The 24,190-nt window shown below is 41.1% G+C and overlaps 3 protein-coding genes across 3 annotated transcripts; all 3 read left to right on the plus strand.

Annotated features, from left to right (window-relative positions):
- Positions 1 to 1,672: 1,672 nt before the first annotated feature.
- Positions 1,673 to 4,726, plus strand: LOC139414926 (receptor-transporting protein 2-like). The gene is made up of 2 exons (XM_071162561.1): positions 1,673 to 1,927; positions 3,112 to 4,726. The coding sequence occupies exons 1-2, from the start codon at positions 1,773 to 1,775 to the stop codon at positions 3,458 to 3,460; spliced, it is 504 nt and encodes a 167-aa protein (XP_071018662.1). The 5' UTR covers positions 1,673 to 1,772; the 3' UTR covers positions 3,461 to 4,726.
- A 3,106-nt stretch (positions 4,727 to 7,832) lies between these two features.
- On the plus strand, positions 7,833 to 13,863 carry LOC139414319 (5-hydroxytryptamine receptor 3A-like). The gene is made up of 8 exons (XM_071162241.1): positions 7,833 to 8,024; positions 8,214 to 8,258; positions 8,551 to 8,657; positions 11,505 to 11,674; positions 11,975 to 12,147; positions 12,384 to 12,594; positions 12,772 to 12,975; positions 13,240 to 13,863. The coding sequence occupies exons 1-8, from the start codon at positions 7,833 to 7,835 to the stop codon at positions 13,536 to 13,538; spliced, it is 1,401 nt and encodes a 466-aa protein (XP_071018342.1). The 3' UTR covers positions 13,539 to 13,863.
- Positions 13,864 to 18,626: 4,763 nt separating this feature from the next.
- Positions 18,627 to 23,973, plus strand: LOC139414928 (5-hydroxytryptamine receptor 3A-like). The gene is made up of 10 exons (XM_071162576.1): positions 18,627 to 18,730; positions 19,006 to 19,069; positions 19,570 to 19,739; positions 19,929 to 19,973; positions 20,276 to 20,382; positions 21,919 to 22,088; positions 22,390 to 22,562; positions 22,799 to 23,009; positions 23,193 to 23,396; positions 23,681 to 23,973. The coding sequence occupies exons 1-10, from the start codon at positions 18,701 to 18,703 to the stop codon at positions 23,971 to 23,973; spliced, it is 1,467 nt and encodes a 488-aa protein (XP_071018677.1). The 5' UTR covers positions 18,627 to 18,700.
- Positions 23,974 to 24,190: the final 217 nt, after the last annotated feature.

The following is a 24,190-nucleotide window of genomic DNA, read 5'->3' on the forward strand; positions in this document are numbered from 1 at the left end:
TCTTATATGGGAATTTCAGTACTTCAGCATAATATTTTCTGCAGGTTTCCTCATGGTTCTATTTCAAGTTATGTTCTCAGAACAATAAGAAAACTTTCCATAAAAACTACAAGAAAACATTAATAATATGCAAATAACCTTGTAAGAAATGTAGTTAAAAACATTATTTTCTCAGCAATAAAAAAAACTCTAACTCTCGTTAAATGTGTCCAGGTGTGTTGGCCGCACCTACTAATTGGCCATACCTGATCTTAATGAGTGCTTGTTTCCTTTGAAATTGGGTTTATTTGAATAGACTCAAATGAACAGCTCTGTATGAGTAAAAAAAACATGCCATACTAGCTCAATCCTGATGGGGCATTGGACTAATTCCATGGATAGAGAACATAATATCACATTGACACTGTGCCACAAGGAAAAAAATGTGTTTGCATGATTAATGCCTAAAGAAATAATGTGTCCTATCTGTGTTTGGAGTTCAAAACAGTTAACTTTGGCAAGCAGTGTTATTGAAACATGTTCTCATAAATGTAATTACCTTCAAATTACCTTTCATTTCCATTCTCAGAACCTTTAAACCCCCAGGGAAGCATAGTAAAACATTCTCAGAACCTTTAAACCCCCAGGGAAACATAGTCAAACATTCTCAGAACCTTTAAACCCCCAGGGAAGCGTAGTAAAACATTCTCAGAACCTTTAAACCCACAGGGAAGCATAGTAAAACATTCTCAGAACCTTTAAACCCCCAGGGAAGCATAGTCAAACATTCTCAGAACCTTTAAACCCCCAGGGAAGCATAGTAAAACATTCTCAGAACCTTTAACCCCCCAGGGAAGCATAGTAAAACATTCTCATAACCTTTAACCCCCCAGGGAAGCATAGTAAAACATTCTCAGAACCTTTAAACCCCCAGGGAAGCATAGTAAAACATTCCCAGAACCTTTAACCCCCCAGGGAAGCATAGTAAAACATTCTCAGAACCTTTAACCCCCCAGGGAAGCATAGTCAAACATTCTCAGAACCTTTAAAGCCCCAGGGAAGCATAGTCAAACATTCTCAGAACCTTTAAACCCCCAGGGAAACATAGTCAAACATTCTCAGAACCTTTAAACCCCCAGGGAAGCATAGTCAAACATTCTCAGAACCTTTAAACCCCCAGGGAAGCATAGTAAAACATTCTCAGAACATTTAAAGCCCCAGGGAAGCATAGTAAAACATTCTCAGAACCTTTAAACTCCCAGGGAAGCAGAGTAAAACATTCTCAGAACCTTTAACCCCCCAGGGAAGCATAGTAAAACATTCTCAGAACCTTTAAACCCCCAGGGAAACATAGTAAAACATTCTCAGAACCTTTAAACCCACAGGGAAGCATAGTAAAACATTCTCAGAACCTTGCTGCAATCTAAAAAATGAAGGTTCCCAGAACAGGAAAAATGTATACTTCTTGTTCTCAGAACCTTTCAATAAGGTTGAGTTGTACCGGTCAGGAAACGTATGGCTTTGTTCTCAGAACCTATGGGAAACAAAACATGTACATTCCCACAACTTCTAAGGAAACAAATGTGATAGCTGGGCCAGGACTATCAGTTGAAATAGAAACCTAACAGCACACTTAAGTTTCACTTTCCCCATAGCATTCCTGTTGAAGGCAACAGTTTTAAGAAAGCTATTTGCATAACTGCCAGGTCATTCTTAGCTACAGTATAAGTGTGTGTGAAGAAGAAGGATAACAACAACAAGTCAAAGGGTTTGGCTACTTCACCAAAAGAGCAATGACTAACCGAGAATGGATTAGGATTTTTCAATCAAAGGTCAATAATCTGAAGAGGAATAAGAGAGACCGCTGGCGTATGGAGTTTGATGATTCCATTAAGGCAGACAATGTGCAATTTGGCTGGCATCAGTACATCAGTGGGGCATTTGGAAGGTAGGAGTCCTTTGATATTGTTGCACTGTGTGTGTTACCTGTTAGGTGCTAACATAGACAACCAAAAACAGGTCATTGTGTGTATCTGATAAATTAAATACATTAGACGTATAGTTGACATTGAAGTTTTAATTTAAAGGGTAAATGCTGTAAAATGTTTTAAACTATAGTAGATAGATATATTTAAACTGTATGCTGAACAAAAATATAAAAGCAACAATTTCAATGATTTTACGGAGTTACAGTTCATATGAGGAAATCAGTCAATTGGGTGCATGGCTGCACCCCTGCCCAGTCATGTGAAATCCATAGATTAGGGCGGATTAGTCAATCAGAATGAGTTTTTCCCCACAAAAGGGCTTTATTACAGACAGAAATAAGCCTCAGCACCCCCCCTCAGACGATCCGGCAGGTGAAGAAGCCGGATGTGGAGGTCCTGGGCTGGCTTGATTACACACGGTCTGCGGTTGTGAGGCCGGTTGCAAGTATTGCCAAATTCTCTAAAACAATGTTGGGGACGGCTTATGGTAGAGAAATTAAATGAGCTCTGGCAACATCTCTGGTGGACATTCCTGCAGTCAGCATTCCAAATTGCATGCTCCCTCAAAACTTAAGACATCTGTGGCATTGTGTTGTGTGACAAAACTGCACATTTTAGAGTGGTCTTTTATTGTCCCCAGCACAAAGTGCACCTGTGTAATGATCATGCTCTTTAATCAGCTTATTGATATGCCACACCTGTCAGGTTTATGGATTATCTTGGCAAAGGAGAAATCACTAACAGGGATGTAGACAAATTTGTGCACAAAATTTGAGAGAAATAAGCTTGTGCGTATGGAACAGTTTGGGGATATTTTACTTCAGCTCATGGAACAAGGGACCAACACTTTACTTATTTTTCTTCAGTATATTGTTCAGTATATTTCTCTAGCTTTCATGTAGCCCTCTCAAAAAGTATGTTTGAATGCAATTATTTGTAAATCAACACCAGGTAAATACTGAATTATTTGTAAGTCAACACCAGGTAAAGACTGTGCCTGGGGTTGAATTACGAAGAATACTTGCGCAAAGTATAACACAAGTTGATTACAACAGCACTGTAATGGATTTCAACAATTGCTCTGTTAAAAGCTGCTTGTGTCTGAAACCCACTTCCCCCTTTTTTCTCCAATTTCCACATGAAGGTTCAAGTGCTCCAAGTGTAACAGAAGTTGGTCCTCTGGCCGGGTGAATGTGGTGTTTCACATGCATCTATCGTCAGGGCAGGGAATGGTGAAAGTGCGATGTTTGCGTCAGGAATGCAGGCAATGTGACGGCGCTCTTATGGAGGAGGCCAGTTTCGATGAGGAGAAACTCGAAGTCCTACTGGAGAAACTGATGGAGAAGATTCGTGTCAAGTGCTACCGCGAGAACCTGGGCAAGAGAAACAGACGCGATTTCGATGACGAAGACGATGAAGGTCCCCCCCATGAGAGTGCCCATTGCGAAGCCTGCAGTATGGGCCTTTGCACAAAGCGTTTTAAAGCCCGGTAGAATATGGTAGAAATAGACTGGTATACGCCCTAATACACTTTTTATAATATTTCTCTTTGTTTTACTTGTCTATATCTAGTGGTCATTGGGTACACCCTAATGTCTAATTGCTAAAGCTATTTGTTGATTAAATAAATGCAGTGAGACACTGGTGGAACTGGTGGAAGATAGGTGTGGCTGCACAGGGCACAACGAAAGTGGAATAAGAGCCTCAGCAACGTGAGATGAGAGGTAGAGAAGGTTCCTCAGCTATGTGAGGTTAGAGAAGTAGAGAAGGTTCCTCAGCTATGTGGGGTTAGAGAAGTAGAGAAGGTTCCTCAGCTATGTGGGGTTAGAGAGGTAGAGAAGGTTCCTCAGCTATGTGGGGTTAGAGAGGTAGAGAAGGTTCCTCAGCTATGTGAGGTTAGAGAAGTAGAGAATTTTCCTCAGCTATGTGGGGTTAGAGAGGTAGAGAAGGTTCCTCAGCTATGTGAGGTTAGAGAAGTAGAGAAGGTTCCTCAGCTATGTGGGGTTAGAGAGGTAGAGAAGGTTCCTCAGCTATGTGGGGTTAGAGAGGTAGAGAAGGTTCCTCAGCTATGTGGGGTTAGAGAGGTAGAGAAGGTTCCTCAGCTATGTGGGGTTAGAGAGGTAGAGAAGGTTCCTCAGCTATGTGGGGTTAGAGAGGTAGAGAAGGTTCCTCAGCTATGTGGGGTTAGAGAGGTAGAGAAGGTTCCTCAGCTATGTGGGGTTAGAGAGGTAGAGAAGGTTCCTCAGCTATGTGGGGTTAGAGAGGTAGAGAAGGTTCCTCAGCTATGTGGGGTTAGAGAGGTAGAGAAGGTTCCTCAGCTATGTGGGGTTAGAGAGGTAGAGAAGGTTCCTCTACTTGTGATTCCTTTGAAGAGGAAATGGATTGCCTTTATTTTGCAGCTGTTCCAGTGTGTGTACAAACAATGTGTCACGTCCTGACCTTAGTTCCTTTTTTATGTCTCTATTTTGGTTTGGTCGGGGCGTGAGTTGAGGGGTGGGCATTCTATGTGTTTTTTCTATGTTTTCTATTTCTATGTGTTTGGCCTGGTATGGTTCCCAATCAGAGGCAGCTGTAAATCGTTGTCTCTGATTGAGAACCATACTTAGGTAGCCTTTTCCCACCTGTGTTTTGTGGGTAATTATTTTTTATTATTTATTTGTGTGCACCTCGGGTTGTGTCACTGTCTTTTTTTTTTCCTGTTTACCTGTTTGTTTCTTGGTTGTTTCTGTTTCACTTTCATTAAAAGACATGGAACTACATGCACTCTGCGCCTTGGTTGATTTATGACAGGGAGTTTGACGATAGCGAGCGTGACACAAAGCTTTATTACTGTCATTGAATTATTCTGCTGGTACACCAACAATACTGTTGGGTCTGTGTATTTCCTGTCTTACTCCACAGTGTGTCTATTTGTAGTTGTAATCCAATCTAATGAAGGTCGAAACAAGTTTTATTGCACAAGACATTTGTTGATGATGGGGTGTGATATTAGGCGTGAACTACTACAAGACACAGCATGTCACTCTTTTGTATTCTTACGTGGAAGTTTATTACCCATAACCAAAATAAATACACCACATATCCTCTTCCTCTTTCATGATGAGGACTTAGCCTTTATGGTAACGTTGACAGGCCTGCACTGGCCACAACACCCCCCCCCCCCCCCCCCCCTTTGTCAAAGACAATGCAAATAAACACAATACAAATAAAATGGCTTTATGAACTCATTTGCATTTCTTCCCAATCATTGTGTGAATCGAATGTATTATTGGCAGCGTGATGATGAAGTTAAAAGGGATTAACTGTATTTTAGTACCGTTTCCTCCATACACACACGTTTAGCTACTCCTAGCGACAATTATTTGAATGTTCATCTTAACACGATGCTGATGTTTACAGAGATAGTAATACTTGATTGCAAACATCTACAGTTGAAGTCGGAAGTTTACACACACCTTAGCCAAATACATTTTAAACTCAGTTGTTCACAATTCCTGACATTTAATCCTAGTAAACATTCCCTGTTTTAGGTCAGTTAGGATCATCACTTTATTTTAAGAATGTGAAATGTCAGAATAATTACTAGAGAGAATGATTTATTACAGCTTTTATTTCCTTCGTCACATTCCCAGTGGGCCAGAAGTGGACATACACTCAATTAGTATTTGGGAGCATTGCCTTTAAATAGTTTAACTTGGGTCAAACGTTTCTGGTAGCCTTCCACAACCTTCCCACAATAAGTTGGGTGAATTTTGTCCCATAATTATTGGAATGTTCATCTTAAAACGATGCTGATGTTTACAGACACATTAGTACTTGATTGCAGATATCTACGAATGAAGAGGTCTCCTTAATTAAGTCAGGAACTAATTCCAGGACTCATATTATCGCCCATCTATAATTCAACTATCAGCCTCTATGTTGTATCAGACACGAGATAGAGAATAAACATTACCATTTCATAACATTTCATAAGTTATATAACAAATGATTTGGGTGGGAGAGCTGAATGGGGGGACATTGGGACACCTGTTCCTTTGTGTGCTGAGGTGAACCCCCAGCTCATTTCCATAGCCCAGTACATGTATTGTCTGCAGAGCTGTGGTACACTATCGTCCGATGCCCACTGGTTGCACTTGTTGCGTAGGTTGGTACACCACAGCTCTGGGGTGAAATGTCTCCTAGGTACAGGTCTAGGATCAGCTTCCCCTCCCCCAATCCTAACCTTAACCATTAGTGTGGAAAATGATACACTGACCCAGGATCAGCATCTAGGGGCAACTTCACCCTCCACCACAGCCATTTACTGTGGCTCACGCCTGTTTTGTATCCAACCCCGTGCAGGTAAAGTAGCTCTGCACCACAAGAGTTCACCTGCTCTACTGACCACCTCATTTGCCCCAAAGTTTATGGATCTCACTCATGGTCTTCTCTGTTGCTAGGCATATTTCTACCACATTTCTACAACACTTTAGTTTGATTGCACAATCAAGAAATCACTGACTCTTCGTGTCACTTCTAACGTATCAGAGATCTTTGTTGCAGGAGAACTGTGTTAAAACTTGAAAACAGTCTGGAGCTGTAAGATTTTCTGTGGATTCTCCAACAGCAAATTATGATATGACATGACAATACATCAACATAAGTGTTTAACTATGCAAATTAGTCTGTATATATACAATTTGTTCCAGCTGGTGAAGAGGTGCTATCGATGGGTGTTAGGAAACAAAGCTTTGCTCTGAACAATTCTTCAGCCAGAGGATCGAAACGGTCAAGAACTTGTAGCTTGCTGCTTAATGGCAGCCAAGGATTTTTCCAAAATGGAGGTAAATATCTTTCATTCTAATGCCTTTTGTTACAATTGGGGGTTTTACGTTACTTAAGTTGTGTGTCTGTGTGTTGTGCTTCAATGCATTTACTGTAATTGGTCAAAACATTTGATCGGTGTCTATCAAGTAATGAGAGAGGTACATTTAATTTAAGGTAAATTAAGGTTTGAATTCATAAAGTCATTCATGGTGTTATACAAATTGTGTTAATTATCAAACATACACTAAACAATGGACCGTATATCTAAAATACAGTTTGACCTTTGAACCTAACAGTGATTTTTTAAATGACTATTTCAGTCTCAACGATGGTGGGTCAGTTCCCACCAGGTTCTGTTCATCATCTGCTGCATCATGGTACAGGGTAGGTACAGCTTGGACACGGGGAAAGAAAAAGTCACGTCAACTAATTTAAGTAAACTTAAAGTATTATATTTGAGTAATAGTTTGTTTTCATTTATTCTTTAGTTTTATGTTAACTTTTTGATATTACTTGGGGTATCTGATACCTTAACGATCAAGTTCATAACATAATGTATTTGTGGGTTTGCAGTCAATTCATTTCACTATCATATGAAAAAGTACCAATGATGAATGTCTTCATCATTCAAACAAGATTCTAATAATGATATCTACAATACGCAGGAACCCCATTAGTTGGTAAAATTAAAGACTTTTCACTGAAGATGTTCTTATATTTGACCTAATTTACCAGATTCTCATATCCAGAGCAACATACAGTAGTGAGTGAATACATGTTTTATTTTATTTAACTAGGCAAGTCAGTTAAGAACAAATTCTTATTTTCAATGACGGCCTAGGAACAGTGGGTTAACTGGGCAGAACGACAGATTGTACCTTGTCAGCTCGGGGGTTTGAACTTGCAACCTTCCGGTTACTAGTCCAACGCTCTAACCACTAGGCTACCCTCCCACAGGTCCCTTGTGGGAATTGAACCAACAACTCTGGCATTGCAGCATCATGTTTTACCAACTGGGCCACACAGGGTCATAACAAAACCACAATTTAAAGCAGCATGGTTACCATTGTTTCCCCAGCGCCATGCCTGAGATGTAAGATAGTGGTGAACTGCACCAACCCCAACACCATATCCCTTCTGGCCGCCCTGGAGAACGTCATGACATTGTACTCCATACGACCTGTCATGAACCTCTCAACCCCCACCAACATCAGCATGTACTTCACTCTCTACGGCATCCTGGGTGTGGTAAGGAGTAGTAGGACAGCATGGTATCCCTTTCAACTGGTTCACCTGAGGAGACATACCATTAAATCCATCAATGTATTTGACATGTGCTATATAGTTCTGAATGTTCTTCTACATCCTGTTTCGTAGACGTATGTAAAATGTGGCTTTATTGCCTTTACTTTGTAGGAAAACTAATTCTCTTTTCAGGAAGAAAAAGCACAACTGTTGAACACCTACATTTGGCTGGTGAAGGTAAACGTATTATTTTATTATTTTTGCAAGTATACGTGCACAGTGTATGGGAGTCATTATCAATGTGCACTTTGGTTTCTGATTCTCCTACAGCACCTGTGTTAAGGACGTTACTTCACATTACTTCATATTTGTTAGGGCACCAATATGTACTGGATAGCAATAGTGATATATATTTGGTTAATACTAAAAAATATATTTTATCTTTGACTGTATTACAATCCTAACATCATATTATCATTTTGAATGCTGCTTACAAACATATTACATTGTTGCTAATGTGTTGTTTTAGGAATGGGAGAATGAATTTTTCAGCTGGGACCCAGTCCAATGCGGCTCTGCCAATATTTCTCTCCCCAGGGAAAGGTTCTGGTCACCAGATGTGGTAATCAATGAATTGTGAGTTAAACATCTCTATAGTCTATAGAGATACGATATACTTATTTTTTTGATGAAACAATGACTTTGGTCTTACTGATATTACCCCATAGAAACACATTGAGTAACAGATTAATACATGGAAAAATACATAGTCAAAAAAATGTAATAAAATTAAGTTTGCTTTAAAGTGTCTGTCGTATTTAAGAAAGATCAGGAAATGTGTAATTTTTCCCCCCACTATTAAGCTCTTTTTTGGGGGCACTAAAACTCCTTATATATAACTATATATAAACGCAACATGCAACAATTTCAACGATTTTACTGATTTACAGTTCATATGAGGAAATCAGTAAAATCAAATAAATTCATTAGGCCCTAATCTATGGATTTCACATGATTGGCTGTTGATTACAGATACATAAAAAAAAAAAAAAAAGTACATTTAAAAGATGGGCCTCACAATGGGCCTAGGATGTCGTTGCGGTACTTTTGTCCATTCAAATTGACAATTGATCAAATTAAATTGTGTTCGTTGTCCGTAGTTTATGCCTGAGCATACCATCACCCCACCTCCTCCATGGGGAACTCTGTTCACAATGTTGGCATCAGGAAACCACTAGCCCTCACAACTTCATACACTGCGCTTGTGTGGCCGGATGTACTGCCAAATTCTCTAAAATGACGTTGGAGGCAGCTTATGGTAGAGAAATGAACACAGGACATTCCTGCAGTCAGCATGCCAATTGCATGCTCCCTCAAAACTTGAGACATCTGTGGCATTGTTTTGTGTGACAAAACTGCACATTTTAGAGTGGCCTTTTATTGTCCCTGTGTAATAATCATGCTCTTTAAACAGCTTCTTGATATGCCACACCTGACAGGTGGATGGGTTACCTTGTCAAAGGATAAAGGCTCACTTACAGGGATGTAAACACATTTCCGAGGTGTAGTTAGGAATGAAGTTGGGAGATCGGCGGTAACTACTTCAAACGAGTCTCATGAATTTATGGGGGTCGTAGAGCAAAATGGAGAATTTTGAGTATTTGTGACAGTTATATTAGTTTGTTTGGGCTCTACAGACGTTTTCGAGAGAAGACCGATTTTCGGGATGTCGAATGGTCTGACAAACACAACTATAACTCAGCCACCTTCCACCGCAGATGCAGAAGGCCGTCATTGGCCGATGTGGTGGATTGAGACACAGGCCATACAAATCTCCAGCTTAAAAATATTTTGATAGGGATGTTTTTATTATGCTAATTAGAATTCAGCGAGGGTGAAGACATCTTAAAAACTTCTTAGGGCTGCAATCGCGTTAACGGGATCGATATGACAACAGCCAGTGAAAGTACAGGGCGTCAAATTCACAACAACAGAATTCTCATAATTAAAATTCCTCAAACATACATGTATTTTATACTGTTTTAAAGGTAATCTTGTTGTTAATTCCACCACAGTGTCCGATTTCAAATATGCTTTACAGCGAAAGCACCACAAACGATTATGTTAGGTCACCACCAAGCCAAAGAAAAAAGAAATTCCAGCCAAAGAAAGGAGTCACAAAAAGCACAAATAGAGATAAAATGAATCACTAACCTTTGATGATCTTCATCAGATGCCACTCATAGGACTTCATGTTACACAATACATGCATGTTTTGTTTGATAAAGTTCATATTTATATAAAAAAATCTGAGTTTAAATTGGCGCGTTACGTTCACTAGTTCCCAAAAACATCCGGTGATATTGCAGAGAGCCACATAATTTTACAGAAATACTCAATATAAATGTCGATGAAAATTTAAGTGCTAGACATGGAAATATAGATATACCTCTCCTTAATGCAACCGCTGTGTCAGATTTCAAAAAAACTTTACGGAAAAAGCAAACCATGCTATAATCTGAGTACGGCGCTCAGAAAACAAACAACATTTTCCGCCATGTTGGAGTCAACAGAAATCAGAAATTACATTATAAATATTCCCTTACCTTTGATGATCTTCATCAGAATGCACTCCCAGGAATCGCAGTTCCACAATAAATGCTTGATTTGTTCGATAATGTCCATTATTTTTGTCCAAGTAGCTACTTGTTAGCGCGTTAGGTACACATATCCATACGCTCGTGCAGGTCAGACATAACTTCGGACAAAAACTTCAAAAAGTTATATTACAGGTCTTAGAAACATTTCAAACTAAGTATACAATCAATCTTTAGGATGTTTTTATCATAAATCTTCAAAAAAGTTCCAAATAATTCCTTTGTGTGTAGAGGAGCCATGGAATGCAGGTCGATATCAAGTGAAATGCGCATGACCAGGAAATGGCTCTCTGCCAGTAACCTGACTCATTCCCCTCTCATTCAGCCCCACAACACAGTAGAAGCCTCATTCAAGTTTCTAAAGACGGTTGACATCTAGTGGAAGCCTTGGGAAGTGCAACTTCATCCATATCCCACTGTGAATTCAATAGGGCCTGGGTTGAAAATCGACCAACCTCAGATTTCTCACTTCCTGTTTGGATTTCTTCTCAGGTTTTTGCCTGTCATATGAGTTCTCTTATACTCACAGACATCATTCAAACAGTTTTAAAAACTTCAGAGTGTTTTCTATCCAATACTACTAATAATATGCATATATTAGCAACTGGGAATGAGGAGCAGGCCATTTACTCTGGGTACCTCTGGGCACCTTTCATCCAAGCTACTCAATACTGCCCCTACAGCCATAAGAAGTTTTAACAAACACTTTAATTCTGTCCCTTTTTATTGCACAAGTGACTGATTCAGTTTAGAAATGTAAAACATATGACTTATATCATGCCCATGGTTTGAAATTGTCCCCCTATTTTTTCACCCTGTTTTACAGTATGGATGAAAACAGAGCTCCCATCGTCCCTTATGTGTACATTAAGCACTCTGGTATAGTGCGAGACGCCAACCCTGTCAGAGTGGTTAGCTCCTGTAACCTGGAGATCTACACCTTCCCCTTTGATGTCCAGAACTGCACCTTCACTTTCAGATCCTACATCCACCACGGTAAGACGTCAATGCAACCATGCTTTAGGACTTACTTGAACATAAGGGTCAGACGCCAAACCCATCACTCCTTCTCTCCCAAAAAAACATCCTGACTCTCTTGTGATCTGAAATGATAGGTACGAAACAGGATGGTCCATTGGTTCAATTGAGTTTTTGATAAATGACTCGGTGTCAACCAAGGGATCTGTTTGGTGTTAGGCCCAAGTTTACCATCCCCTCAGTACATATCATGTTCTGCTTCCATATAGGTTCAACCCATTCATCCCAGGATGTCCCATTCCTTTTTCTCCCCTGCAGTGTCGGACATAAGGATTATTTTAGGGAAGAAGGTGGAGGACATCCTGAAACGCTCCATTAGCGTGTTGTCCACTGAAGGGGAGTGGGAGCTGATGGACATCAAATCCAGCAAGTTCAAGTTATCATCATTTGATCAGGGAGAAAGCAACCCCTATGATGAGCTCTGCTTTTACGTACGAACCCAAAGAACTGTAATTTCTCAGACGCCAGTAATTTAGCTCTACTAGTACTGAATGTTGAGCTCTCTATATTTCTAGCGTTAGTTTTGTTTCAGAGACTAGTTCCTGTTTCACACATAGGATGCTAACCCAGATAATTATGGCTTTGTCTTGTCTGATATGGGAATCGACTGCACCAAGCCAGATCACCCTTGAAGATTTTCATCCACCATTTTGTCTCTAAACTGTAGATTATCCTGAGGCGCAGAGCCACCCTCTACGTGGTGAACCTTCTGATCCCCAGCTGCTTCCTCATCACTGTGGATCTCTTCAGCTTCCTGCTGCCTCCCCAAAACGTGGACCGCTCCTCCTTCAAGATGACCCTTATTTTGGGCTACTCAGTCTTCCTACTCATCATAAATAACCTGCTGCCCGTTACAGGAAGCACCATTCCACTGATAAGTGAGTATGAAAACATGTGTACTGGAAACACCATATTTTTCGTAAGTCATAAATGTAGATGTTTACTTTGTGTTATTGGATTAGCTAGTTAGGGTCAAGTATCATTTTGAAGTCCACTTCCTTTGTCCTCCTAAGGGTGGCTGAATATTTTCCTCTCTTCACCTCCTGCACATGCAGATGTGTTCTTCGCTATCTGCTTGGCTCTAATGGTGGCCAGCCTGCTGGAGACTATTCTCATCACCAACCTCCTGGTCGGCTCCAGTAACTTCCACCCAGTGCCTGGCTGGGTCCGAGTGCTCGTCCTGCGCTTCATGGGCACCCTCGTCTGGCTGCCTCAGAAATCCAGAGAGGACAAGGTCATCCTCAATTCAGTTGCAAGAGGTACCCTGTCTGATCCTCCAGGGATTTAGAATTGCACAGACTTTCATTCAGTTAGCAGATCCTTGTCTTGTTCAACCCAATGCAATATATTGAAAGCCTTCAATCACAAGCCTGAACAGTAACATAAATGCAGGAATCACTCTGATAAATTTTTCCAGACACTTGACTAGTCTAAGGTCCGACCTTAGACAACCAATCATTTCTGTCTTTAGGAGGTATATTCATAATTTCACCTTTCTCCCTTCCTTCCCTCTTGTCTCTAAGAAACAGACGTGAAAGTCTGCCCTCTAGTGACGGTGGAGAGACAGGTTCAAACAGGAGAACCAGGTAAGATGTGGGCTGAGGCAGACGATCCAGCCCTGGCGGAGCTGAGGAAGCTGGGCAATGAGCTCCAGTCCATCCGCCTCCAGGTGGCCCAGCATGTGGACGGGAACCAGATCTCCCAGGACTGGATGCAGGTGGGCTACATCCTCGACCGGCTGCTGTTTGGCGTCTACTGCATCTTCATCACCTTCAGCTTCATCGTCATCCTCAGCATCTGGAGTAATTCGTACAAACAGTGATGTACTGGTTAAAAAAATAGGTGGTTAAACGCCATTCGCTGTGAATAAAGAAATGCTCCTGATATGTTCTTCGCATTTTTCCACGATAGGTGGCTAAATGTGTGTGTAAAATACAAAATGTGTGGAAATAGTGCTTACCCTCCACTACACCACCGTGTACAAGACCTAAGAGTCTCCCATGTTGTCAACTGCTGTTTAGATTTAAAAACAATTACCTTAATCTTAATTGATCTTCTGGCTGCATTGAGTAAGTGTATTGACTTATATATTACTATATTAGATTACATTTATTTTTCTTTGACAAATAAACATACTTTCACAAAAACCACTGTTTCATTACTAACAACAATTCATTGGGGTCATCTGAGACGTTTTCTGAATTGTAATGTTGATGGTGGATCAATGATGATGAAGATGAAGATCTGTCACGCAAGACACGGATCAATGACATGCAAAGTAGGGGGATCATCCAAAAACCACATCCTTGTTTGATTAGAGTGTCGACATACAGGAAGTTATTTTGGCGTATTTTCTTAGGATCCCCATCAGCTGTTACAAAAGCAGCAGCTACTCTTCCTGGGGTCCATACAATGCTCTTAGTTTTAGAGATGTTCCGTTCCAGTTTATTACTGGCCACCCATTCCAAAACTGACTACAACTCCTTGTTAAGGGTTTCCCTGTCTACAGTGGTACTGTAGATCTCCTTCCTGTCTACAGTGGGACTGTAGATCTCCTCAATGTCTACAGTGGTACTGTAGATCTTCTCCTCCCTGTCTACAGTGGTACTGTAGATCTCCTCCTCCCTGTCTACAGTGGTACTGTAGATCTCCTCCTCCCTGTCTACAGTGGTACTGTAGATCTCCTCCATGTCTACAGTGGTACTGTAGATCTCCTCAATGTCTACAGTGGTACTGTAGATCTCCTCCATGTCTACAGTGGTACTGTAGATCTCCTCAATGTCTACAGTGGTACTGTAGATCTCCTTCCTGTCTACAGTGGGACTGTAGATCTCCTCAATGTCTACAGTGGTACTGTAGATCTCCTCCATGTCTACAGTGGTACTGTAGATCTCCTCAATGTCTACAGTGGTACTGCAGTTTAGATGCTCTGCATAACTAATTTGCATAAAAATAACCTGTTTAAAATGATTTTTCATTTGTTCTTTCTGGTTTGTTTTAAGGTATAATGTTTTGTTCAGTATAAACAGAAAGGTGTTTGTCTGTCAATGTTTTTAAATGTTAGTAAAGATGTCCCTCTAAAAATACCTTATTACAAGCACGAATGACAACTTTGAGAGAACTTGAATGTTATTATATTACTGAGAATGATCCATTTGACAAATAGGTGCGTAGCCTGCAGCATTACCTGAGTGGTGAGGTTTTACCAACTTGATAGTACAACAATATAGTATATTATGTTGCATGATACAAGTTTTGTCATTTTTGGAGGTTGCCAATGTCCCTTATGAACAACCTTGGCCTTATTGACAGTGGAGTAAAGTACTTATGTAAAAAATACTTTAAAGTACTACCTAAGAGTATTTTGGAGGTATATGTACTACATATGACTATTTATATTTTTGCCAACTTTCCCTTTAACTTAAATACATTCCTAAAGAGAATAATGTGCTTTTTGCTTCATACATTTTCCCTGACACCCAAAAGTACATTTTGACAGGAAAATGGTCCAATTCACACACTTATCAAGAGAACATCCCTGGTCATCCCTACTGCCTCTGATCTGGCGGACTCACTAAACACAAATGCTTCATTTGTTAGGTCTTGGAGTGTACCCCTGGCTATCCGTAAATGAATAAAATAAAAACACGAAAATTGTGCCATCTGGTTTGCTTAATATAAGGAATATGAAATGATTCATATTTTTACATTTTAGCAATTCCATGTTCTTTTGATACTTGCGTATATTTAAAAACAAATACTTAAAAACTTTTACTACCATTGATACTAAAGCATTTAATCCTGTGCATGTGCTCTTCTTACCCTTGTCTTTCCTACCGTCTCTCTTTCTTTCTCTCTTTATCTCTCATTATTTATTTCTCTCTTTCTTTCTTTCATTCGTTATCTCCCTCTTCCATTGGTCTCCGGCTCTCTCTCTCTCTCTCTCTCTCTCTCTCTCTCTCTCTCTCTCTCTCTCTCTCTCTCTCTCTCTCTCTCTCTCTCTCTCTCTCTCTCTCTCTCTCTCTCTCTCTCTCTCTCTCTCTCTCTCTCTCTCTCTCTCTCTCTCTCTCTCTCTCTCTCTCTCTCTCTCTCTCTCTCTCTCTCTCTCTCTAACTAATTCCAGGGCTCATATATCGCCCGTCTAGAATTAAATGATCAGCCTATATATTGTATCAGACGCTGGACAGAGAATAAACATTACATTACATACACTCGTTGGCTGGCCCTCACTTCATACTCCTCACCAAACCCACTGGCTCCAGGTCATCTACAAGTCTCTGCTATGTAAAGCCCCGCCTTATCTCAGCACACTGTAGCACGCCCTCCAGCAGGTATATCTCACTGGTCACCCACAAAGCCACATTTTCCTTTGGCCGCCTCTCCTTCCAGTTCTCTGCTGCCAATGACTGGAACAAACTGAAAAAATCCAACTACCTCATCCCCATACTGTATTTATTTATTTCTCTTGCTCCTTTGCACCCCAGTATCTCTACTTGCACATTCATCTTCTGCACATCTACCATTCCAGTGTTTGTTTGGTATATTGTAATTACTTCACCACCATGGCCTATTTATTGTCTTTACCTCCTAAGAATAATAATTATAATAATAATAATAAAAAAAGAACACAAGTTATATAACAAATGATTTGGGTGGGAGAGCTGAATGGGGGGACATTGGGACACCTGTTCCTTTGTGTGCTGAGGTGAACCCCCAGCTCATTTCCATAGCCCAGTACATGTATTGTCTGCAGAGCTGTGGTACACTATCGTCCGATGCCCACTGGTTGCACTTATTGCGTAGGTTGGCACACCACAGCTCTAAGGTGAAATGTCCCCTAGGTACAGATGTAGGATCAGCTTCCCCTCCCCCAATCCTAACCTTAACCATTAGTGTGGAAAATGATACACTGACCCAGGATCAGCTTCTATGGGCAACTTCACCCTCAACCACAGCCATTTACATTGGCTCACGCCTGTTTTGTATCCAACCCCCTGCAGGTAAAGTAGCTCTGTACCACAAGAGTTCACCTGCTCTACTGACCACCTCATTTGCCCCAAAGTTTATGGATCTCACTCATGGTCTTCTCTGTTGCTAGGCATATTTCTACCACATTTCTACAACACTTTAGTTTGATTGTACAATCAAGAATATAATTGAATCCTTGCGTCACTTATAAGGGATCAGAGATATTTGTGTCAGGATACTTGTGTTGAAACTTGAAATAGTCTTGAGCTGTGATTTTCTGAGGATTCCCCAAAAGCAACTTCATCTATATTCTTCAGACCTGTCTATTTACCACCACAAACCGATGCTGGCACTATGACAAGTAAAAAGCTCTCACTCGCCCTCCATTTGGCAAATCTGACCATTATTCTATCCTCCAGATTCCTGCTTAGAAGCAAAAATTAAAGCAGGAAGCACCAATGACTGTCAACAAAAAAGTGGTCAGATGTAGCAGATGCTAAACTACAGGACAGTTTTTCTAGCACAGATTGGAATATGTTTCGGGATTCTTCCGATAGCATTAAGGAGTACAACACATCAGTCGCTGGCTTCATCAATAACTGCATCGATGAGGTAGTCCTGACGGTGACTGTACCTACATACCCCAACCAGAAAACATGGATTACAGGCAACATCCGCACTGGACTTCCTGATGGGCTGCCCCCAGGTGGTAAGGGTAGGGAACAACACATCTGCCACGCTGATCCTCAACACGGGGGCCCCTCAGGGGTGCGTGCTCAGGCCCCTCCTGTACTCCCTATCACTCATTACTGCACGGCCAGGCATGACTCCAACACCATCGTTAAGTTTGCTGATGACACAACAGTGATGTGCCTGATCATCGACAACAATGAGACATATAGGGAGGAGGTCAGAGACCTGGCCGTGTGGTGCCAGGATAACAACCTCTCCCTCAAAGTGATCAAGACTAAGGAGATGATTGTGCACTACAAGAAAAAGAGGACCGAGCACGCCCCCATTCTCATCGACGGGGCTGTAGTGGAGCAGGTTGAGAGCTTCAAGTTCCTTGGTGTCCACATCACCAACAAACTAACATGGTCCAAACACACCAAGACAGTCGTGAAGAGGGCACAACTAACTATATTCCCCATCTGGAGACTGAAAAGATTTGGCATGGGTCCTCGGATCCTCAAAATGTTCTACAGCTGCACCATCGAGAGCATCACTGCCCGGTATGGCAACTGCTCAACTTCCGACCGCAAGGCACTACAGAGGGTAGTTCGTACGGTCCAGTACATCACTGGGGGCCAGGCTTCCTGCCGTCCAGGACCTCTATACCAGGCGGTGTCAGAGGAAGGCCCTAAAAATGGACAAAGACTCCAGCCACCCTAGTCATAGACTGTTCTCTCTGCTACCGCACGGCAAGCGGTACCGGAGCGCCAAGTCTAGGTCAAAGAGGCTTCTAAACAGCTTCTACCCCCAAGCCATAAGACTCCTGAACATCTTATCAAATGGCTTCCTAGACTATTTGCATTGACCCCCCCTCCCCTCATTTACGCTGCTGCTACTCTCTGTTATTATCTATGCATAGTTATTTTAATAATAACTCTACGTACATGTACATATTAACCTCAATTACCTCAACTTAACCGGTGCACATTGACTCTGTACTGGTACCGCCTGTATATAGCCTCACTATTCTTTTTTTTTGTCAGGTATTTTTCTTAAAACTGCGTTGTTGGTTAAGGGCTTGCAAGTAAGCATTTCACTGTAAGGTCTATACACTTGTTTTATTAAGCTCCTGTGACTAATAACTTTCGATTTGTTATGCCATGACAATACATCAACATAAGTGGTTAACTATGCAAATTAGTCTGTATATATAAAATTTGTTCCAGCTGGTGAAGAGATGCCATCGTTATGGGAGTGAGGTAACAAAGCTTTGCTCTAGACAGTTCTTCAGCCAAACATTAGGATTGAAAAAGTCAACAGTAGTTTGCAAAAACTTGCTGCTTAATGGCAGCCAAGGATTTTTCCAAAATGGAGGTAAATATCTTTCATTCTAATGCCTTTCGTTACATTGGGGGTTTTACGTTACTTAAGTTGTGTATCTGTGTGTTGTGCTTCAATGCATTTACTGTAATTTGTCAAAACATTTGTTAGGTCTCTTTTGTGGTAAATTAAGTAGTGAATTCATAAAGTAATTCATGGTGTTATACACATTGTGTTAATTATCAAACATGCACTAAACAATGGACCGTATCTCTAAAATACAGTTTGACCTTTGAACCTAACAGTGATTTTTTAAATGACTATTTCAGTCTCAACGATGGTGGGTCAGTTCCCACCAGGTTCTGTTCATCATCTGCTGCATCATGGTACAGGGTAGGTACAGCTTGGACACGGGGAAAGAAAAAGTCACGTCAACTAATTTAATTAAGCAAACTTAAAATATTATATTTGAGTAATAGTTTGTTTTCATTTATTCTTTAGTTTTATGTTCACTTTTTGATTTTACTTGGGGTAGCTGATACCTTAACGATCAAGTTCATAATGTATTTGTGGGTTTGCAGTCAATTCATTTCACTATCATATGAAAAAGTAGCAAGAAGATCTAAGAAGATTCTAATAATGATATCTACATTACGCAAGAACCCCAAAATGAAAGACTTTTCACTGAAGATGTTCTTATATTTGACCTCATTTATCAGATTCTCGTATCCAGAACAACATACAGTAGTGAGTGAATACATTTTCATCCTGGTCCCCCGTGGGAATTGAACCCACAACTCTGGTGTTGCAACTGCCATGTTCTACTAACTGAGGAACACAGGACCATAACAAAACCACAATATAAAGCAGCATGGTTACCATTGTTTCCCCAGCGCCATGCCTGAGATGTAAGATAGTGGTGAACTGCACCAACCCCAACACCATATCCCTTCTGGCCGCCCTGGAGAACGTCATGAAGTTGTACTCCATACGACCTGTCATGAACCTCTCAACCCCCACCAACATCAGCATGTACTTCACCCTCTACGGCATCCTGGGTGTGGTAAGGAGTAGTAGGACAGCATGGTATCCCTTTCAACTGGTTCACCTGAGGAGACATACCATTAAATCCATCAATGTATTTGACATGTGCTATATTGTTCTGAATGTTCCTCCACATCCTGTTTTGTAGATCTATTGAAAATGTGGCTTTATTGCTTTTACTTTGTAGGAAAACTAATTCTCTTTTCAGGAAGAAAAAGCACAACTGTTGAACACCTACATTTGGCTGGTGAAGGTGAGCATATTATTTTATTATTTTTGCAAATATGTACACAGTGTATGGGAGTCATTTTTGCACTTTGGTTTCTGATTCTCCTACAGCACGTTACTTCGTGTTACATATGTGTTAGGGCACAACATCCATTCACCAATATGTACTGAATAGCAATAGTGATATATATATATATATTTGGTTAAAACTAAAATATATATTTTATCTTTGGCTGTCGAACAATCCTAAACATCATATTATCAATTAGAATGCTGCCTACAGACTTCTTACAAACATATTGCATTGTTGCTAATGTGTTGTTTTAGGAATGGGAGAATGAATTTTTCAGCTGGGACCCAGTCCAATGCGGCTCTGCCAATATTTCTCTCCCCAGGGAAAGATTCTGGTCACCAGATGTGGTAATCAATGAATTGTGAGTTAAACATCTCTATAGTATATAGAGATACGATATACTTGTTTTTTTGATGAAACCTTGAATTTGGTCTTACTGATATTACCCCATAGAAACACATTGAATAACAGACATAATACATGGAAAAACAAAAGTCTAAAAATGTTGATAAGGAAGTTTGTTTTAAAGTATCTGTCGTATATCTGAGAGCTATAAGAAAGATCAGGACATGTATAATTTTTTTGGACCAATATTTAAACTCTTTTTTTGGCACTAAAACTACTTCAACATACACTGAACAAAAATATAAACGCGACATGCAACAATTTCAAAGATTTTACTGAGTTACAGTTCATAGGAGGAAATCAGTCAATTGAAAGAAATTCATTAGACCCTAATCTATGGATTTCACATGATTGAGAATACAGATATGTATATATTGATTACAGATACCTTAAAAAAACATAACAAATGGGCCTAATGATGGGCCCTGCGGTACTTTTGTGCATTCAAATTGACAATTGATCAAATTGTGTTCGTTGTCCGTAGCATATGCCTGAGCATACCATAACCCCACCTCCTCCATGGGGAACTCTGTTTACAATGTTCACGATGTTGACAACAGCAAACCGCTCGCCCAAACAACGTCATACACTTGGTCTGCGCTTGTGAGGCCGGTTGGACGTACTGCCAAATTCTCTAAAATGACGTCGGAGGCAGTTTATGGTAGAGAAATTGACATTAAATCCTCTGCCAAGAGCTCTGGTGGACATTCCTGCAGTCAGAATGCAAATTGCACACTCCCTCAAAACTTTTCCCCAGCATAAGGTGCACCTGCGTAATAATCATGCTCCTCAATCAGCTTCTTGATATGCCACACCTGTCAGGTGGATGCATTACCTTGTCAAAGGACAAATGCTCACTAACAGGGATGTAAATGAATTTGTGCCACCTGACGTCAAAGCAAAGGGTGGCTACTTTGAAGAATTTCAAATATAAAGTAATATATACGATGTTTTTGGTTACTACATGATTCCCATCTGTATTATTTCATAGTTTTAATGTCTTCACTATTATTTTACAATGTAGAAAATAGTGAAAATATATATATCATAATGTATATGTAGTGCGTGGAACAAAATGGAGAACACCATAGTATTTGTGAGAGTCTCATCTTTCCATGGAGTGGTCATTTTAGTTCGTTTGGACAGACAGACGTTTCCAAGAAAAGACAGATTTTCGGGATGTCGAATGGTCTGACAAACACAACTGTAGCTCAGCAACCTTCCACCGCAGATGCAGAAGGCTGTCATTGGCCGATGTGGTGGATTGAGACACAGGCCATAGAAATCCATATCTTAAACAGACAGATCTTGATAGGGATGTTTGTATTATGCTATTTAGAATTCTGCGGGAGAGCGGACATCTTAACAAACACTTTAATTCTGTCCCTTTTTATTGCACTAGTGACTGCTTCAGTCACAATTAAAAAATATAAAACATATGACTTATATCCTGCCCATGGAAATTGTCCCCATATTTCACCCTGTTTAACAGTATGGATGAAAACAGAGCTCCCATCGTCCCTTATGTGTACATTAAGCACACTGGTATAGTGCGAGACGCCAACCCTGTCAGAGTGGTTAGCTCCTGTAACCTGGAGATCTACACCTTCCCCTTTGACGTCCAGAACTGCACCTTCACCTTCAGATCCTACATCCACCACGGTAAGACGTCAATGCAACCATGCTTTAGGACTTACTTGAACATAAGGGTCAGACGTCAAACCCATCGCTCCTTCTCTCCCCCAAAAAAATCCTGACTCTCTTGTGATCTGAAATGATAGATGTGAAACAGGGTGGTCCATCGAGTCCATTGAGGTTTTTGCTAAATTACTCGGTGTCAACCAAGGGATCTGTTTGGTGTTAGGCCCAAGTTTACCATCCCCTGAGTACAGATGATGTTCTGCTTCCATATAGGTTCAACCCATTCATCCCAGGATGTCCCATTCCTTTATCTCCCCTGCAGTGTCGGACATAAGGATTATTTTAGGGAAGAAGGTGGAGGACATCCTGAAACGTTCCATTAGCGTGTTGTCCACTGAAGGGGAGTGGGAGCTGATGGACATCAAATCCAGCAAGTTCAAGTTATCAACATTCAATCAGGGAGAAAGCAACCCCTATGATGAGCTCTGCTTCTATGTAAGAACCCAAAGAACTGCAATTTCTCAGACGCCAGTAATTTAGCTCTACTAGCACTGAACGTTGAGTTCTCTATATTTCTAGCATTACTTTTGTTTCAGAGAGTACTTCCTGTGTCACACATAGGATGCTAACCCAGATAATTATGGCTTTGTCTTGTCTGATATGGGAATCGACTGCACCAAGCCAGATCACCCTTGAAGGTTTTCATTCCCCATTGTGTCTCTAAACTGTAGATTGTCCTGAGGCGCAGAGCCACCCTCTACGTGGTGAACCTCCTGATCCCCAGCTGCTTCCTCATCACTGTGGATCTCTTCAGCTTCCTGCTGCCTCCCGAGAACGTGGACCGCTCCTCCTTCAAGATGACCCTAATTTTGGGCTACTCCGTCTTCCTGCTCATCGTGAATGACCTTCTGCCCGTCACAGGAAGCACCATTCCACTGATAAGTGAGTATGAAAACATGTGTACTGGAAACACCATATTTTTCGTAAATGATAAAAGTAGAGGTAAATGTTTACTTTGTGTTATTGGATAAGCTAGTTAGGGTCAAGTATCATTTTGAAGTCCACTTCCTTTGTCTTCCTAAGAGTGGCTGAATATTTTCCTCTCTTCACCTCCTGCACATGCAGATGTGTTCTTCGCCATCTGCTTGGCTCTGATGGTGGCCAGCCTGCTGGAGACTATTCTCATCACCAACCTCCTGGTCGGCTCCAGTAACTTCCACCCAGTGCCTGGCTGGGTCCGAGTGCTCGTCCTGCGCTTCATGGGCACCCTCGTCTGGCTGCCTCAGAAATCCGGAAAGGACAAGATCATCCTCAATCCAGTTGCAGGAGGTACCCTGTCTGATCCTCCAGGGATTTACAATTACACAGACTTTCATTCAGTTAGCAGATCCTTGTCTTGTCCAACCCAATGCAATATAGTGAAAGCCTTCAATCACAGGACTGAACAGTAACATAAATGCAGGAATCACTCTGATACATTTTTCCAGACACTTGACAAGGTCCGACCTTAGACAGAATTGAACTTCCCACGTACGTCAATAATTTCTGTCTTTAGGAGGTACATTCATAAGTTCACATTTTTCCCTCCCTTCCCTCTTGTCTCGAACAAACAGATGTGAAAGTCTGCCCTCTAGTGACGGTGGAGAGACAGGTTCAAACAGGAGAACCAGGTAAGATATGGGCAGAGGCAGGCGATCCAGCCCTGGCGGAGCTGAGGAATCTGGGCAATGAGCTCCAGTCCATCCGCCTCCAGGTGGCCCAGCATGTGGACGGGAACCAGATCTCCCAGGACTGGATGCAGGTGGGCTACATCATCGATCGGCTGCTGTTTGGCGTCTACTGCATCTTCATCACCTTCAGCTTCATCATCATCCTCAGCATCTGGAGTAATTCGTACAACCAGTGATGTAATTAAAAAACTAGGTGGTGAAACGCCATTCGTTGTGAATAAAGTAACGCTCCCGATATGTTCTTAGCATTTTTCCACGATCGGTGGCTAAATGTTTGTGTAAAATACAAAATGTGTGGAAGTAGTGCTTACCCTCCACTACACCACCGTGTACAAGACTTAGGAGTCTCCCATGTTGTCAACTGCTGATTAGATTTAAAAGCAATTACCTTAA

This window comes from Oncorhynchus clarkii, chromosome 1, assembly GCF_045791955.1.
Source record: "Oncorhynchus clarkii lewisi isolate Uvic-CL-2024 chromosome 1, UVic_Ocla_1.0, whole genome shotgun sequence".
Classification (NCBI taxonomy): domain Eukaryota; kingdom Metazoa; phylum Chordata; class Actinopteri; order Salmoniformes; family Salmonidae; genus Oncorhynchus; species Oncorhynchus clarkii.